Here is a 20,426-nt window from a genome sequence, read left to right on the forward strand (position 1 = left end):
GACCAACACCACTTTGCAAATGGACACTTGATGAAAGACACTCAACTTCCTAGCCTGATACTTCTCCAATTCAATGAAGTTGTTCTATCCACATCATGGGATGTTCATTCAACAAACACTATCCAAACCTATTACTTGCTGTTAAGTAAAGGAATTCAAGATCAAATGAGGTTAAGTATATGAAGTATAGTGAAAACACTATACACTATATGTATATTATAAAGCACCATTAAATTATATAGTGTTGTCATTATAAAACCCCACAAATATTTTAAATTAATTCCTAAAAGGAAAAACGATTTCCCACTCACATGTTTTAATGTCTTAGTCATTTTCTATGTTCACGCTATCACAAGTGACATTTAAAATTCTTAGAATGAACACTTGCCAGACTTTTTCTTTAGAAAATAGTCAAATTTGGGATCCCTGGGTGGCGCAGCGGTTTGGCACCTGCCTTTGGCCCAGGGCGTGATCCTGGAGACCCAGGATCGAATCCCACGTCGGGCTCCCGGTGCATGGAGCCTGCTTCTCCCTCTGCCTGTGTCTCTGCCTCTCTCTCTCTCTCTCTGTGTGACTATCATAAATAAATAAAAATTTAAAAAAAAAGAAAATAGTCAAATTTGTGATATAGCTCACGACTTGCCATTCTCTATCTTACAAAAATTGAGAATATTACTTTTCCCCAGACAGTATGGCTCTCAAGGGAAAGTTATTAAGCTAGATATTGCCACTATAATTACCAGCATGCAGAATCTAAATTCTAAAGAAGACAATTTAATAGGATTTAAAATATAGGTTCAGAGAGAGAAAATTTTATTTGCTTATTTTGGAAAGTGTTGTTGTAAGATTTTCCAAGTGTTAAAATTCACTGTCAAACACGATGACTGAGAAATAACAAGACACCAAATATAGAAATTATACAGTTTTATAATTTTCTCTGTTGCTTCTTAATCCACTGAAAATAATTTAATAATATAACATTTTTTACGCATCTTCTTTGTTACTTTCTTCGGTTTCTACTTCTTTAGGCAACAATGGCTTGATCTTTAGTAATAAACCTTCACTTGTTGAAGTACGAAGGAAAGCTCGTACCACGAAAGGTCCTGGAAACAAAGAATCAACTTTTGTTTTATTTCATAGATATATAATGAGCAAATAGAAACGTACAACAAACCTTTTAAAACTCATGTTATATTTTCTACTTGAAAAGTATTTATATAACTGAATTAATACTGTGAATTATAAAGATCATCTCATCTCTAAAGTAGAAGACAAACTAACTGTACTGTAGCATATTAGAGTTTTATCATTAAAACTACATATTCTGTAATATTCATTTCTCTCTTCCAGAAAATGACCACCCAGAATTTATTTTACTGCAAAGCTGAAAGTGAAGGGAGCAGGTGGTGATATTTACATTTGATGGCATATTCTAAATATTTATATGAAACAGTACTGATGCTACTTTGTGTTACTGAACATTTAGCACAATTCCTTAAAAATTAAATAGCTTTTCATAAGAACAATTAAGGCACTTCATTTAAATTGTCAAAAAAAAAAAAAAGATGGGAGATAGTTCAAGATGACAGCTTAAGAAGATCCTTAACTCATCTCCTCCCACAGACACAATAAATTTACAACTATATATGGAACAAATTCCTCGAAAAAGTCCTGAAGACTAGATGAGCAGCATCTCCACAACAACGGATAAAAGGGCTGCACTGAGACACATGGGAAAGTCAGAGACAACACTCTGCAAAAACACCATCCCAGGCAAGGCGATCAACAATTAGGAGGGATCTCAAAAATACAGTACTTTTCCCTGAGGACCAAGGGCTTTGTCTCCCACACCAGGCATCCCAACCACTGTGTCTTATACAAGAGAGATGAGCTCCCAAAATATATGAATTTGAAAACCAACAGTGCATTCAGAACCCCAGAACTGGGAAGAGCAGAGAACTTGCTCTTAAAGGGCTCACACACAAACTCACTCACTCCACAACTGGTGCCAAAGAAGCAGTTTGAGAAGTGTCTAGACCATATGTGAAGGAAACCCACTTATTATCTTAAAGCAACTGCTAGAATGCAGGAACCTATTGAGACTCTCTCTCTGAGGATGAAAGTGCAGGTTGAGGCCATTTTTGCAATATCATTTGACTTCGCTAATGCTAATGCTGGAAGAGTCATGTTGGCAATGCCACTTTAACCTACTAGTGCCACCGGGCATGCTCTGCCCCCACATGCCATAGCCACAGCACAGCTGGTGGTCAAGAGTCCCATGTACCACTACCCTGCTGTGTTGCAGTCAAATCACAACCAGCCAAGTGGGCAGCCCCAACCAAAAATACAGCCTGTTACACAGTCAGCCAGGTGAACCCCCATCCCCATTCCTTCATTCCTACCATGCCACAAATAGATAAGCACCCCACATACAGCTGGCAGGTGTGTGAAGCCCACACAGGGTATATCCCTTGAGCACGTACGTGGCTCCCTCCTACAGCTAAGCACCACAGAAAATCTTGTACATGGCCAACAAATCTTGTTGCCTACAGAAGTAGAAACCAAAGAAAGTAACAAATCTACCAGTCCCTCAAGTAATACATAGAAACACACAAAATCAGGCCAAATTTGGAGGTAAAGAAATATGTTCCAAATGAAAGAACAAGGAAAAACCTGAGAAAAAGACCTTAATGAAATGGAGATAAGTAATCTATCTGATAAAGAGATCGAAGTAATGGTCATAAGGATGCTCACTCAGAAGAATAAATAAACACAAGGAGAACTTCAACAAAGAGAGACAAAATATATGAAAGTACCAAACAAAAATCAGAGCTGAAGACTAAAATTACTGAATTGAAAAATACACTGGAAGGGTTCAATAGCACCTGGATGAAGAACATATCAGCAACCTGTAAGATGCAACAATGGACTCACCCAGACAGGGAAACAAACAAACAAACAAAAAAAGAATTTTAAATTGTGAAAATAGCTTAAGGAATACATAGGACAACACCAAGCAAAATAATATTCTCATTATAGGGGTTCCATAAAGAAAAGAAACAGGCAGAAAACTTATAACAAAGAAAAAATAACTGAAAACCCTAACTTGAGGAAGGACATCAACATCCAAATCCAAGAAGGTCAGAAAGTTCCAAATAAGATAAAACCAAAGAGATTCACACCAAGACACATTATAATTAAAATGTCAAAAGTTAAAGTTAAAAGTAGCAGGAAAAAAACAACTTGATACACACAAAGGAAACCCCATAAGGCTATCAGCAAATTTTTCATAGGAAACTTTGAAGGCCAAGAGTAAAGGGCAGGACATATTCAAGGTGCTTAAAAGAAAAAACCTACAAGCAGGAATACTCTACCAAGCAAAATTATTCAAAATAGAAGGAGAGATAGAGTTTTTCAGATAAGTAAAAGCTAAAGGAGTTAATAATCACTAAACTAATCTTATTAAGAAATGTCAAAAGGACTTCTTTAAACTGAAATGAAATAGTACTAATAATGACAAGAAAACATACTAAAGTAAAAAGAATCTCACTGGAAATTGTAAATATATTATAAAAGTAGTACATTTACTCACCTATATGGCTAGCATAAAAGTCAAAAGACAAAAGTAGTAAAACTAAAACTGTAATAATTAGTTAAGGGATATATAAAATGAAAAAGTGTAAAATGTGACATAAAAACCATAAAATACAGAGGGTGGAAAAAAACTGTAGATTTCCCAGGGTGTTAGGGTGGCTCAGTTAGTTAGGGATCTGCCTTTGGCTCAGGTCATGATCCCAGAGCACTGAGATCAAGTCCTGCATCAGGCTCCCTGCTCAGTAGGGAGTCTTCTACCTCTACCTTCCTCCCACTCATGCTTGCTCCCTCTCTCTCACTCAAAGAAATCAAATCTTTAAAAAAAAATGCAGAGTTCTGGAATGAGTTTCAATTAAGTTGCTACCAATTGAAAACAAACTGTTATATACATAGAATGGTATATATGAACCGCATGGTAGCCACAAGGAAAAAAACCTATCACAGGGATCCCTGGGTGGCGCAGCGGTTTGGCGCCTGCCTTTGGCCCAGGGCGCGATCCTGGAGACCCAGGATCGAGTCCCACGTCGGGCTCCCGGTGCATGGAGCACCTTAAAGCAGCAAGAGACAAGAAATCACTGACTTTTATGGGGAGGAGTATTAGGGTAACAGCAGACCTCTCCACAGAGACCTGGCAGGCCAGAAAGGGCTGGCAGGATATATTCAGGGTCCTAAATGAGAAGAACATGCAACCAAGAATACTTTATCCAGCAAGGCTCTCATTCAAAATGGAAGGAGAGATAAAGAGCCTCCAAGACAGGCAGCAACTAAAAGAATATGTGACCTCCAAACCAGCTCTGCAAGAAATTTTAAGGGGGACTCTTCAAATTCACCTTTAAGAAGAGGTTCAGTGGAACAGTCCACAAAAACAAAGACTGAATAGATATCATGATGACACTAAACTCATATCTCTCAATAGTAACTCTGAATGTGAACGGGCTTAATGACCCCATCAAAAGGCGCAGGGTTTCAGACTGGATAAAAAAGCAGGACCCATCTATTTGCTGTCTACAAGAGACTCATTTTAGACAGAAGGACACCTACAGCCTGAAAATAAAAGGTTGGAGAACCATTTACCATTCGAATGGTCCTCAAAAGAAAGCTGGGGTAGCCATCCTTATATCAGATAAACTAAAATTTACCCCAAAGACTGTAGTGAGAGATGAAGAGGGACACTATATCATACTTAAAGGATCTATTCAACAAGAGGACTTAACAATCCTCAATATATATGCTCCGAATGTGGGAGCTGCCAAATATATAAATCAATTATTAACCAAAGTGAAGAAATACTTAGATAATAATACACTTATACTTGGTGACTTCAATCTAGCTCTTTCTATACTCGATAGGTCTTCTAAGCACAACATCTCCAAAGAAACGAGAGCTTTAAATGATACACTGGACCAGATGGATTTCACAGATATCTACAGAACTTTACATCCAAACTCAACTGAATACACATTCTTCTCAAGCGCACATGGAACTTTCTCCAGAATAGACCACATATTGGGTCACAAATCGGGTCTGAACCGATACCAAAAGATTGGGATCGTCCCCTGCATATTCTCAGGCCGTAATGCATTGAAATTAGAACTAAATCACAAGAAGTTTGGAAGGATCTCAAACACGTGGAGGTTAAGGACCATCCTGCCAAAAGATGAAAGGGTCAACCAGGAAATTAAGGAAGAATTAAAAACATTCATGGAAACTAATGAGAATGAAGATACAACCATTCAAAATCTTTGGGATGCAGCAAAAGCAGTCCTAAGGGGGAAATACATCGCAATACAAGCATCCATTCAAAAACTGGAAAGAACTCAAATACAAAAGCTAACCTTACACATAAAGGAGCTAGAGAAAAAACAGCAAATAGATCCTACACCCAAGAGAAGAAGGGAGTTAATAAAGATTCGAGCAGAACTCAACGAAATCGAGACCAGAAGAACTGTGGAACAGATCAACAGAACCAGGAGTTGGTTCTTTGAAAGAATTAATAAGATAGATAAACCATTAGCCAGCCTTATTAAAAAGAAGAGAGAGAAGACTCAAATTAATAAAATCATGAATGAGAAAGGAGAGATCACTACCAACACCAAGGAAATACAAACGATTTTAAAAACATATTATGAACAGCTATACGCCAATAAATTAGGCAATCTAGAAGAAATGGACGCATTCCTGGAAAGCCACAAACTACCAAAACTGGAACAGGAAGAAATAGAAAACCTGAACAGGCCAATAACCAGGGAGGAAATTGAAGTAGTCATCAAAAACCTCCCAAGACACAAGAGTCCAGGGCCAGATGGCTTCCCAGGGGAATTTTATCAAACGTTTAAAGAAGAAACCATACCTATTCTCCTAAAGCTGTTTGGAAAGATAGAAAGAGATGGAGTACTTCCAAATTCGTTCTATGAAGCCAGCATCACCTTAATTCCAAAGCCAGACAAAGACCCCGCCAAAAAGGAGAATTACAGACCAATATCCCTGATGAACATGGATGCAAAAATTCTCAACAAGATACTGGCCAATAGGATCCAAGAGTACATTAAGAAAATTATTCACCATGACCAAGTAGGATTTATCCCTGGGACACAAGGCTGGTTCAACACCCGTAAAACAATCAATGTGATTCATCATATCAGCAAGAGAAAAACCAAGAACCATATGATCCTCTCATTAGATGCAGAGAAAGCATTTGACAAAATACAGCATCCATTCCTGATCAAAACTCTTCAGAGTGTAGGGATAGAGGGAACATTCCTCAACATCTTAAAAGCCATCTATGAAAAGCCCACAGCAAATATCATTCTCAATGGGGAAGCACTGGGAGCCTTTCCCCTAAGATCAGGAACAAGACAGGGATGTCCACTCTCACCACTGCTGTTCAACATAGTACTGGAAGTCCTAGCCTCAGCAATCAGACAACAAAAAGACATTAAAGGCATTCAAATTGGCAAAGAAGAAGTCAAACTCTCCCTCTTCGCCGATGACATGATACTCTACATAGAAAACCCAAAAGTCTCCACCCCAAGATTGCTAGAACTGATACAGCAATTCGGTAGCGTGGCAGGATACAAAATCAATGCCCAGAAGTCAGTGGCATTTCTATACACTAACAATGAGACTGAAGAAAGAGAAATTAAGGAGTCAATCCCATTTACAATTGCACCCAAAAGCATAAGATACCTAGGAATAAACCTCACCAAAGATGTAAAGGATCTATACCCTCAAAACTATAGAACACTTCTGAAAGAAATTGAGGAAGACACAAAGAGATGGAAAAATATTCCATGCTCATGGATTGGCAGAATTAATATTGTGAAAATGTCAATGTTACCCAGGGCAATATACACATTTAATGCAATCCCTATCAAAATACCATGGACTTAAAAAAAAAAAAAAAAAAAAAAAAAAAAAAAAAAAAAAAAAAAAAAAAAAAAAAAAAAATACCATGGACTTTCTTCAGAGAGTTAGAACAAATTATTTTAAGATTTGTGTGGAATCAGAAAAGACCCCGAATAGCCAGGGGAATTTTAAAAAAGAAAACCATATCTGGGGGCATCACAATGCCAGATTTCAGGTTGTACTACAAAGCTGTGGTCATCAAGACAGTGTGGTACTGGCACAAAAACAGACACATAGATCAGTGGAACAGAATAGAGAACCCAGAAGTGGACCCTGAACTTTATGGGCAACTAATATTCGATAAAGGAGGAAAGACTATCCATTGGAAGAAAGACAGTCTCTTCAATAAATGGTGCTGGGAAAATTGGACATCCACATGCAGAAGAATGAAACTAGACCACTCTCTTGCACCAGACACAAAGATAAACTCAAAATGGATGAAAGACCTAAATGTGAGACAAGATTCCATCAAAATCCTAGAGAAGAACACAGGCAACACCCTTTTTGAACTCGGCCATAGTAACTTCTTGCAAGATACATCCACGAAGGCAAAAGAAACAAAAGCAAAAATGAACTATTGGGACTTCATCAAGATAAGAAGTTTTTGCACAGCAAAGGATACAGTCAACAAAACTCAAAGACAACCTACAGAATGGGAGAATATATTTGCAAATGACCTATCAGATAAAGGGCTAGTTTCCAAGATCTATAAAGAACTTATGAAACTCAACACCAAAGAAACAAACAATCCAATCATGAAATGGGCAAAAGACATGAACAGAAATCTCACAGAGGAAGACATAGACATGGCCAACATGCATATGAGAAAATGCTCTGCATCACTTGCCATCAGGGGAAATACAAATCAAAACTACAATGAGATACCACCTCACACCAGTGAGAATGGGGAAAATTAACAAGGCAGGAAACAACAAATGTTGGAGAGGATGCAGAGAAAAGGGAACCCTCTTACACTGTTGGTGGGAATGTGAACTGGTGCAGCCACTCTGGAAAACTGTGTGGAGGTTCCTCAAAGAGTTAAAAATAGACCTGCCCTACGACCCAGCAATTGCACTGTTGGGGATTTACCCCAAAGATACAAATGCAATGAAACGCCGGGACACCTGCACCCCGATGTTTCTAGCAGCAATGGCCACGATAGCCAAACTGTGGAAGGAGCCTCGGTGTCCAACGAAAGATGAATGGATAAAGAAGATGTGGTTTATGTATACAATGGAATATTACTCAGCTATTAGAAATGACAAATACCCACCATTTGCTTCGATGTGGATGGAACTGGAGGGTATTATGCTGAGTGAAGTAAGTCAGTCGGAGAAGGACAAACATTATATGTTCTCATTCATTTGGGGAATATAAATAATAGTGAAAGGGAAAATAAGGGAAGGGAGAAGAAATGTGTGGGAAATATCAGAAAGGGAGACAGAACGTAAAGACTGCTAACTCTGGGAAATGAACTAGGGGTGGTAGAAGGGGAGGAGGGCGGGGGGTGGGAGTGAATGGGTGACGGGCACTGGGTGTTATTCTGTATGTTAGTAAATTGAACACCAATAAAAAAATAAATTAAAAAAAAATTAACTCAAAGAATTTGAAAAATTGAAAGTAAGACCTGAAACCATAAAACTGCTAGAAGAAAACACAAGTCATAAGCTCTTCAACATTGGTCTTAGCAGGTTTTTTTTCTTAGGATGACTAAAAAGGGCAAAAAAAAAAAACAAAAAAAAAAACAAGTGGGACTATATTAAACTAAAAAGTTCTGCAGAGCAAAGGAAACTATCAACAAAATGAAAAGGCAACTTACTGAACAAAAGAAGGTATCTGCAAATCATATATCCAATAAGGGGTTAATATCCAAAATTTATAAAGAACTCCTATAACTCAATAACAAAAAAATTCAACTTAAAATTGGGCAGAGAATCTAAGTAGACAGTTTCCCAAAGACATACAGATGGACAACAGGCACATGAAAAGAAACTCAACATCATTAATCATTGGAAATGCAAATCAAATACCTGTCAGAATGGGTATTATCAAAAATAACATGTTGTAAAGGATGTGGAGAAAAAGATAACCCTCATGCATTGTTAGTGGGAATGTAAATTGGTGCAGACACTGGAAAACAGTATGAGGATTCCTCAAAAAATTAAAAAAAGAACAGTCCAGCAATTCCACTTTGGGGTATATCTAAAGAAAATGAACACACTGGTTTGAAAAGATATAAACACCTCTATGTTCCTTTCAGCATATTTATAATAGCCAAGATATGAAAACAACCTAAGTGTCCATCTATACATGAATGAATAAAGAAGATATGGTACACACACACACACACACACACACACACACACACTATGGAATTCTACTCAGGCATATTAAAGAATGAAATCTTTCTGTGACACTAAAGGACCTTGAAGACACTATCCTAAATGAAATGATTCAGACAGAGAAAGACAAATACCAATGATTTCATTTATAAGTGAAATCTAAAATACAAAACTAACAAAACCAAACCAAACCCCGTGTCACAGATAAGGAGAACAGAGCGGTGGGTGCCAAGGGGGTATAGAGTTGGAGGAGGGACAAGATGGGTGAAGGGGATCAAGAGGTAGAAACATTCAGTTATGAAATAAGTCAATGGGATGTAATGTACAGCACACGGAATACAGTCAATATTATTTTATTAACTTTGTATGTTGACAGATGGTAACTAGTCTTATGGTGGCGATCAAGATCAATTTGCAATGTATACAAATGCTGAATTACTATGTTGTACACTTGAAACTAAAAGAACATTATATGTTAATTATACTTCTATTTAAAAAACTGTAAAAAGAGGATATATTCCTTTTAGAGATTTACTGTTCATCATTCCACTCCTGCCATAGTCTCAGAAGATCCTATACTGAAATTAAAGTGCCTCATAGAATATAAGAATGCATACACATACAATTACTAAGAACTATGGCCATATCTACAACAGCAGAATTAACAATGAGGTATTTATTCACCAGTGTGTTTAACTCCCAAAGAAGGTTAAAAAAAAAAAAAAAAAAAGCTTAAGATTGTGTTTTAATTATACACTGGGTTATAAAACTAAACTTGACAGAGTCCTATAATAGTAAGTCTATAAACAAAGAGTCTACTGAGTATAATGAACCCTTTTTTGGCTGCAACCAGCCAGGAGTGAAATTGCAAAGAGAATATGCATGGCACATAATGCAATAATAAGGGCACTATATGTGTTTCTAGCCTACTAAACAGCTTCCAGAAAATAATGCTGCTATTGTATACTGTACTTGCTCTTAACTTGATTGTTTTCTTAATATTTTACATTCTTAAAGAATCACAGAGCAATAGGGAAGTACTCCAGCAAATCACTTACCCAAACTGAGTGGTCTGTGCTTACAAACTTCACTGATAACTGCTTGCAGATTGGCAGCTATCTGGTCACTTTGCATATCCAGCTGAAAGAAAAGGATATATAACATTAATAATGTGAAAATGAGAAGATAATGCAACTCTTGGTGACTACACTAGTATTTATTTTAGACAGTGTTTTCCTGAGGCAGAATACACCATCCCTGATCCCTATCTCCAAGGATTTAGTGATACTTCGTCTTAAAGTTTTTTTTGTTTTCTTTTTTTTTTTTTTTTTTTTTTTTAAGATTTTATTTATTTATGATAGAGAAAGAGAGAGAGAGAGAGAGGCAGAGACACAGGCAGAGGAGAAGCAGGCTCCATGCCGGGAGCCTGACGCGGGACTTGATCCCGGGACCCCAGGATTGTGCCCTGGGCCAAAGGCAGGCGCCAAACCACTGAGCCACCCAGGGATCCCCTTAAAGTTTTTTTTTTTTTTTTTTTTTTTTTTTTTAAATTTTTATTTATTTATGATAGTCACAGAGAGAGAGAGAGGCAGAGACACAGGCAGAGGGAGAAGCAGGCTCCATGCACCGGGAGCCCGACGTGGGATTCGATCCCGGGTCTCCAGGATCGCGCCCTGGGCCAAAGACAGGCGCTAAACCGCTGCGCCACCCAGGGATCCCTCCTTAAAGTTTTTTTTTGTTGATTTACTTTTACTTTTTGTTTTCTTTTTTAAAGATTTTATTTGTGAAATAGAGAGAGCAAGAGTGGGGAAAGGAGGGGTGCAGAGGGACAAGCAGACTCCGCACTGAGAGCAGAGTCCAAAATGAGGCCCAGAGATCATGACCTGAGTAGAAGTCAGACGCTTAACTGAGTAGAAGTCAGACGCTTAACTGATTGAGCCACTCATGCATCCCCTTTGTTGATTTACTTTTAAAGGACGCCAAGAAAATGTTTAGAAATTCATGCTTGGGATCCCTGGGTGGCGCAGCGGTTTAGCGCCTGCCTTTGGCCCAGGGCGTGATCCTGGAGACCCGGGATCGAATCCCATATCAGGCTCCCGGTGCATGGAGCCTGCTTCTCCCTCTGCCTGTGTCTCTGCCTCTCTCTCTCTCTCTGTGACTATCATACATAAATAAATATTTAAAAAAAAAAAAAAAAAGAAATTCATGCTTTCAGGAGTACAAAATAAAACTACCACACATTCAAACATACATATCTGATACAGAGACATTTTTCAGGATGCTATGGTAACACTCTATGCAATAACAAATATCTTGCTATTCAACAAAAATTATAGTAAGTACATATATAGTGAACAAGCCCTATTCATAAAACTCCAAAACTTAGCTCACAACTTTGGAATGTTTATCATTTAAATTTAATGCATGTTACTCTTCTAAAATATACCAATTAAAATCAGTTATATTACATCCCGATGTTTAAAGGATTTTACACTTTGCCAAATGAATCAATTTTTTGAAATTCATGTAAAACTCATAATAGCATAATGGCAAAAAAAAAAAAATCACATGGTAAGAGTTCAAGTATGTTTTCTATTTTCTAGTGACTCTGAAACCCCTGTGGAAAATGTGCTGTGTAAGCATGAAGAGAATTCCTCATGAAAAAAAAAACTATTCTCATCATCACCATTTATTTTACATTCACTTGGACATGATGCAATACCAAATCCTAAATGAGAAGGTTTGGATATTATTGGAGGCATTTTCACGTTATGCCAATCCATAAGTGAAACTGTGAGCGGAAAAAAAATAATATCAAGCAATGCTTAATTCACCTTCTTAAGTCCACAGAACTCCATATGTTCTAACCAAGTAGTTCACTGGCAGAAAAGGCACCTTACATTTGCTTTGTTAAAAAGCAAAACAAAAACTAAGATGATCAGCATGTGTCTCCCTTCATCTGTACTTCTCTACGTTAATCAAATTGTCCTTCTTTCTATTATCTAATGAAGTAACCACCACAGCTCTAGTAAGCTCCCTCACCCTTTGTTAAAGACCCACTGCTACCTTAAATTTGGGAAAGTAATAAGTACAAGAAAAAGCAAGATGTCCAACGTATGTTTTTACTATTTACTATTAAGTTACGCTCTACACTGTTATATAATATACTGAATATACTAAACTCAACTATACTTCTGTGGACTCATCCTGCCTACAGTAAGATAAAACAAGATGCTAAACATATGCAACATATGCTTGAAAAACACAAAACAAATACTTCCTCTGCAACTTTCATTATTAGGATAACTTCAATGATTTCATTAAGTTCTGAAATACCTAAAAATGTTTTCAAACATAGTTCATGTTTTTGTCCAAATTTTAGCATGTCTAATTTTTAGTACTGTGTCCTCTACTAAATTTTAAAATATTTATGGGCATAATACGTAATTTTACCTTTTCTTTTAGATATTACATAAAATTATGAAAAAAATCTATATATTTTATGGTTTATGCAGTAACTGTGATTATTTAATTGGCTATTTGTGCTAATTATGGCCCAGTAAAAGTATGCATGTATGAATTTTATCAAAACTTGCATAGGAAAGGAATTTGGGCTGACAATAACCTAGAGATAACTCAGGAAAGTTAACATTCGTAGGCTTCTCTATATCTCAGTTACTCTCACTTCTATAGTGCCCTCATGCAATAACATTTTATAGTCTTACAAAAGTAGGACAGACCATTTTGAGATGATATTATCTGTTAGATTCTCAATATCAGAGCATAAGACTTGGTACAGCAGAAAAGAAAACTGGGATTGGTGAACCCTGAACTATAGTAAGCACCATATTCATACATGTGCCTATGTGTGCATTTGAATATCTAATAGTTACAATCCTACTTACGTTTAGTTAAATGACTGCCCATTACAGAACATGATAGTTATTCCTCATTCTGTAGCAGACATGGTTTCAAGAAAAGACTACTGAATCTTCCTTTCTGCTTAACATCCCTTATTATGTCAGAAATAATTCCCTAAGCAGACTAGATGGAAGACTTACCAAAGATGTTTTTGGGTAGAGGCTCAGTGCATATGTCTCTCTTTGCTTTAACTCTCAGATTTTCCTCTTTCCATGCAATTCCTAACCTTTGCCCTCAATTAGTTTTTACAATTTATGAGAAAACTAAAAATCAATGGTTCCTGACCATTTTTTTCATCCTTTTGAGATGTAGATGTATGCAAGGCAAACTGTAGTCATGAGTACCTAACACAGTGATTCTTTTCTTTCAAGTTTTTATTTAAATTCCATTAGTTAGTACATGGTATAATACTAGTTTCAGGTGTAGAATTTAGTAATTCATCACTTACGTACAATACCCAGCACTCATCTCAACAAGTGCACTCCTTAATACCTATCACCCATTTAACTCCTCCCTCCCTCTCTAGCAACCTACAATTTATTCTCTACAGTTGAGAGTCTGTAGGGGTATCTGGATGGCACAGTTAGTTAAGCATCCAACTCTTTGTTTCAGCTTAGGTTGTGATTTCAGGGTCGTATGATGGAGCCCAGAGTTGGGCTCCAAGCTCAGCAGGAGTCTGCTTGAGATTTTCTCTCCCTCTCTCTTTGCCCCTCCCATTCATGTTCTCTCTTGCTCTCTCAAATAAATCTTTTCTTTTTTAAAAAGTCTTTTCTCTTCCCCCCCCCCACATTCATGTTTCTTAAATTTCGTATCAGTGAAATCATACAGTATTTGTTTTTCTCTGATTTATTTCACTTAGTATACTACAACTCTTTAGCTCCAGAACTCCCTTCCTCTGCGGCACCCACAATCTGTTTCTCCCCCAAACCACATCTTGGCACTTCCCTACCTTCCTGGAGGTGATCTCTTCTCTCCCTTTAGCTATGCAGTTTGTTCTATCAGCCCTCAGGTTGATTTCTTGAGTATTCAGAATGATCTGATAGTTATCTAGCTGTGTTCAAGGGACAAGGAAAGTCTAGGGTCCTCCTACTACACCACCATTTTAGTCCGTCCCCGCCCCCCCAAGGCAATGATTCTTAAATTTTGGGAGGTTATCAAATCTCACTCCAGAAAACTGCACACAGGGACACACAAAAATTAGTCTATGCTTTCAGGGTCTTCATGGATTCTCTGATTAAAAGAAAGGGGAAGGGAGAAGAAAGGCTTCTGAGGAAAGTGTGTCTGTTAACAGGGATCTATAATCACACTTTGAGAACTGCTAGAAAAAAAGATGAGTCTCCAAATATTTTGGAGGACTAAGGACTATAGTGTATTATTTGACTTAATTTTTTACCTTTTACAGGGGATAAAACTAAAGCAAACAAGTGAAGTATGCACACATAATTTTTTAACAATCACACGTTCCTTTTCCTAAGGTTGTCAGGTGCTGTCACTGTAAACGTTCTGACAGCCCGTAGATGATCATCTCTAACTGAAAACCGTGGAGAGGACTGCTCCTTTGGAAAGCACCTGTTAGAACATCTGACCTCCAAAATTTCTTCCAAACACAATATTCTAAGATTAAATACAGCATGGCCTAGCATACAGTTTCTGCAGACGGGCCAGTGGTCTTAATCACCATGACTCCTAACAGTCTCAACCAAGAAAAGGAAAATAATGTGTGTCTCCTATATACATTAAGGAAAATAATAATAAGAATAACTGATTGAGCATCTCGATTTTTTTTCAAAGATTTTATTTTTTTATTTATTCATGAGAGGCAGAGAGAGAGAGAGAGAGAGGCAGGCTCCATGCAGGAAGCCCGATGTGGGACTTGATCCTGGGACTCCAGGACCACGCCCTGGGCCAAAGGCAGGCACTAAACCGCTGAGCCATCCAGGGATCCCCCAAGCATCTCAATTTATTGAGTAAATCCTTTGCACCAAGCTCTGTTCTTAGCACTACATAAATATTCTCATTCATTTCTCCCAAGAATCCTTTGAGATAGGAACTACTGCAATTCCTCTTTTACCATTAGATACTAAGACTTGGAAAACTTTGTAACTTATCAAAGGGCACATACCCCTGGTAAGGAGTGGCTCAACAGCTATAGTGAGCTCTAAAAGCATAGAAATCTTAATCTGAAGTCCACTTACACTACTTACTAGCTTGTGACGTGGGACACAGTTTTTAAGTGTTGGTAGCTCTTATGAAAAATAAATTATCAGTTGCCTGGAAAACACAAATGAGTTTGTTATAGAGTAGGAAAAGAAGAAACTAAGTGAAATACTTAATGGAAAAAATATGCATTTAAGTGGGAAAAAATACAAATTTTTCTGTCAAATGAATCCTTTACCACCTGCCAACTTTTGGTAGAGACAGCAACACCATATAATTCAGAAACCCTTTCTCATCTCCCACTCTGTCCATCATCAGGTTGGGAACTAGGAGCAAAAGATGAATAAGATACAAATCTTGCTCTCAAGGAACTTACAATCAGGTAACTAAAACACATCATCATATATGCCACTCCATTGTGAACAATGTAGTATAAGGGCACAGAGGAAGAAGTGATTGACTTTGAGAGAAAAGGCTACCCAAAGACAGTGACAAGTAAGTCTTAAAGATTAACTGAGTCTTAAAGGATGAAGGGGTTTGAGGGACAATGAGGATCTTCTAGGCAGAAGGAGCAGCATGATATAATATGATAATAAGGTAGAACAGATGAACACAAGGTAGTTCACTATATCTAGGCCTGTGTAGCAAACTCAAATGCCTACAGTGGCTAGAGCAGGTTAACTCGTAGGATTGAGGAGGACCAGATGTGAATGCATATGCATACAAAACCTGTGTGACACAGGCTGCACAGAGGTGGGTAGCACCACTCCACATGGGGAAGGCAGAAAGCTACTTAGCACTGAGGCCCATGAGAGGCCAGCGTTAACAGAATTCCTGACTTGTCAAGAACTAGAAATCTGAACTTCTTTGTGATATCCTCTAGTTTTTCATGCTGATTCAAAAAAAACAAAACAGGGTAGCCCAGGTGGCTCAGTGGTTTAGCACAGCCTTCGGCCCAGGGCGTGATCCTGGAGTCCTGGGATCGAGTCCCATGTCGGGCTCCCTGCATGGAGCCTGCTTCTCCCTCTGCCTGTGTCTCTGCCTCTCTCTCTCTCTCTCTCTCTCTCTCTTTCTCTCTCTGTCATGAATAAATAATAAATAAAATCTTTAAAAAAAAACAAAAAAAAACAAAACCACTATTTGGGCCCAAGCAGTATGAGGACCAAATTTAGCCTGTAAGCTGCCAATCTGTAACTCCAGACTTTAGCCTCCATCACCGAAAATAGGAAGAAATACTGAGTCCAAACCTGACACAGGGATTGGAGACCACGAAAAGATTGAAATGTAAGGCTAAATATTTTTTTTTTTGGAACTGCGAAGCTGTGAGAAACTATTTAATGTTTAATTTTTCTCAGCAGACAAATGGTATATCTGAGTGGATTTTAGAAAGAATTCTACAGGATGGGTGTAAAACAGGAGTTGTTATACTTTCTCTATAAATGGTCAGATAACAAATATTTTGGGTTCTGCAGGCTAAACAGTCTGTGTTGCAACTATTCAACTCCACTCTTTAGCAAGAAGGAAGCCATAGACAATACATGAACAAATGAGTCCAACTGTGTTCCAGTGAAATTTGCCTTACGAAAACAAGTGAAGAACTAGAAATGGCCCACAGACCAGTTTGCAGACCCCTGGTATGGAAGACAGACTGAAGGATGATGTTTAAAGACGTGAATGGGCAAAAAGAGCCATTAATTTTTGCTAGATCAAAAAAGATTTTGTTTTGTTAACAGAAAGCTTTGTCAGATGCTGAGACATTTCTAACTAACTATCTACTATGCAGATGAAGCAAAAAAATGTTTTGTCAGGCTAAGAATTGCATTGCCATTTAAAGTAACAGTAGGAAAAATGCTTAGCGACTGCTTTAACAACTGTCCAAAGCTTGGATATGTGTTTAAATTCTTTTATTTTTATTTTTTATTTTTTTTTTAGATTTTATTTATTTCTGCATGAGACACAGAGAGAGGCAGAGACATAGGCAGAGGGAGAAGCAGGCTTCCCGCAGGGAGCTCGACATGGGACTCAATCCCAGGATCCCAGGATCATGACCTGAGCCAAAGGCAGAGGCTCAAACATGGAACCACTCAGGTGCCCTAGATATTTGTTTAGAAGATGTTGTATGGGGCTTTTCTGGAAGTTTCTTCAGGACTTTCAGATCAGGTGATAAATCTGAAACAAAAAAAGGCATACTACAAGTACCCTATATTCTTAACAGATTTTTTTAAAAATATTTATTTATTCATAGAGACACACAAAGGAGAGAGAGAGAGAGAGAGAGAGAGAGAGAGAGAGAGAGGCAGAGACACAGGCAGAGGGAGAAGCAGGCTCCATGCAGGGAACCCGATGCGAGACTCGATCCAGAGTCTCCAGAATCACACCCCGGGCTGCAGGCGGCGCTAAACCACTGCGCCACCGGGGCTGCCCAGTACCCTATATTCTAAAGAAAGATAACCAGCAATTAAAGGCGCCAAAAAAGTCCTATTATAATCAACATCCACCTAAGTAGAAGCAGGCCAAATAAGGAGGCAAAGCTCCAAGAAGTCTTGGAGAGAGGGGGCACCTAGCAAAGGGGAGACTAGCTGGCTAAACACATGCTATGAGGGACATGAAAACACTAAGGGTTGCCAGAGATGTAGCAATAATCAAAGTGGAGACAAGAAATATACATAGGTAAGCAGAGGCCTGTGCCTTCTATCCCTTATTCCCTTCATCAGGTCTGCAAAGGTGATTGGGACAAGGTATTTCAGAACTGAATCAAGTCATTGTAGCACTCTAAGTTCCAGAGTGGGAGGAGGTGTGAGTGAAAACTTAATGAAGCCCTCCTCACTTCAGATCACATGAGCCATAAAAGCCTGGTTCCAAACTGAGCAAGGGAAAGTTCTGCATATGAGATTAGAGTTCTGAACTGAATCAGATTGCACTTTTAATTACTGAGAGTCACTCGAATTATGAGATCTATCTAACATGTCAGAGAAGGAAACAAAGAAAGGAAATCGTACACATGGCACAGCTAGAATCAGAACGGAGAAAACTACTCTGTGTTTGTATCCCACTAAATTCAGACTTTTCAATGAAGGGTTACACATTTATACACAGACTGTATTTCTGTACCTATGAAAGATGTGAATTTATGTTCACAGGAATGATATATATAATAATGAGAGATATCACAGTCTAAATGCCCAAGAAAAGGATCAAGTTTGAATAAATTATGATATACCTACATGACATTATGATATAGCTATTAAAATGGTATCTTGCAAGAATTTTAATAATTCGAAAAGTATTCAAGAAACAGTATTTAAGAAAAAGAAAATATAAAGTTAATTTATAGTATGATAGCAATTACATAAACAAAAACTACAAGCATAGAGACAGCAGTAATAAAAATACTAAAATGTAACCAAGGGCAACCCTTGTATGAATTTTATATTCTTATGCTATTTAACATTTTTCAAATATTTTATTACATACTTGTTAATAAAAAAATTAGTTTCAGTTTAGTATTTAAAATTACAAAAGCAGTCCTTTATGATGCTACAAATTATAGGGCATACTTTCTGTCTTCACATTTTTTTGAAATGAGACTCATTCATAGTGATAGTGGAGGGAAAAGCAAAATCCCCACCTTCACCACCACCACAGCCCCAACAGGCTAATTATTTTGTTACAGCTGATATGCTTTTTAATTATATTTTCAGGATTAAAGACAGATTAAAATGCAATTATATTTTCAAGATTAAAAATTGACCTTTTATAGGTTTACAGTTCCATGAATTCTAACTCACACATACATTTGAGGAACCATCACCACAATACATAATAAATAACCAAAAGAACTTTCTCACGTGATCTCTCTCTGCCACTCCTAACCCTGGCAACTCCTGATATGTGACTAAAGTGTTGTCTTCTCAAAAATGTCATACAAATGGAGTAACAGGGCATAACTTTTCTTCCCTTTGTGATTGTTTAAAACTGTGGTAAAATTTACATAGCATAAAATATACCATTTTAACTGTTTTGAAGTATGTGGTTCAGTGGCATTAAGTATACTCTCATTGTTGTGCAACTCTCACCACCATCCATCTCAAAAACCTTTTCCGTCTTCCTCATCTAAAACTCTGTACCCATTTAACACTAATTCCTCATTCTCCTGTTCCTCCAGCCCCTGGAAACCACCATTCCACTGTCTCTATGAATATGACTGCTCTAGGTACCTCAAATAAGTGGAATCATAGAGTATCCTTTGTCAATTGGTTTACTTCATTCACCATAATGTCTTCAAGGTTCATACGTGTTATATATATGTGTAAGAATTTCCTTCCTTTTTAAGACTGAATAATATTCCATTGTATATATAGCTAGCATACCTCATTTTCTTGAACTTCACTTTATTGTATTTTACAGATACTGCATTTTTCACAAATTGAAGTTCTGTGACAACCTTATGTCGAACAAGTCTGCTGGCACCATTTTTCCAACAGCATTTGTTCAATTCATGTCTGTCATATTTTGGTAATTCTCACAATATTTCAAACCTTTTCATTATTATATTTGTTATGGAGTCAATTGCAACAATCCAACTTCATTGTTGACTTATTTTAAGAATTTAAAATAAGAATTTCCACAGCCACCTAACCTTTAGCAACCACTGCCCTGATCAATCAGCAGCCATCAACAGGAAGGCAAGACCCTCTATCACTCCATCAGCAATAAGATTACAAATCCCTGAAAGCTCAGATGATGGTTGGGATTTCTTAGCAATAAAGTAATTTTTTTTTTTAAGATTTTATTTATTCATTCATGAGAGACACAGAGAGAGAGGCAGAGACACAGGCAGAGGGAGAAGCAGGCCCCACGCAGGGAGCCTGACGCGGGACCCGATCCTGGGACTCCAGGATCATGCCCCTGGCCGAAGGCAGGCGCTAAACCGTTGAGCCACCCAGGGATCCCCAATAAAGTAATTTTTAATTAAGGCACATATATTGTTCTTTTAGACATAATGCT

The 20,426-nt window shown here is 37.7% G+C and overlaps 1 protein-coding gene across 7 annotated transcripts in view; it reads right to left on the bottom strand.

Annotated features, from left to right (window-relative positions):
• Nucleotides 1-792: 792 nt before the first annotated feature.
• The window catches only part of MRPL1 (mitochondrial ribosomal protein L1), a 140,269-nt gene continuing 120,635 nt past the window's right edge, over nucleotides 793-20,426 (bottom strand). For 5 of the 7 annotated variants that reach the window (XM_038582347.1, XM_038582345.1, XM_038582344.1 and 2 more), the window contains 2 exons: nucleotides 10,400-10,481; nucleotides 793-1,103 (listed from right to left, as the gene is read on the bottom strand). In XM_038582347.1, the coding sequence (XP_038438275.1) occupies nucleotides 985-1,103; nucleotides 10,400-10,481 (201 nt within the window). In that variant the 3' untranslated portion in view covers nucleotides 793-984. The remainder of the gene's footprint in view (nucleotides 1,104-10,399; nucleotides 10,482-20,426) is intronic. The other 2 variants (XR_005382931.1, XR_005382932.1) reach the window with 2 other exon arrangements.

The sequence above is a fragment of the Canis lupus genome, chromosome 32 (assembly GCF_011100685.1).
Source record: "Canis lupus familiaris isolate Mischka breed German Shepherd chromosome 32, alternate assembly UU_Cfam_GSD_1.0, whole genome shotgun sequence".
In the NCBI taxonomy this organism is placed as follows: domain Eukaryota; kingdom Metazoa; phylum Chordata; class Mammalia; order Carnivora; family Canidae; genus Canis; species Canis lupus.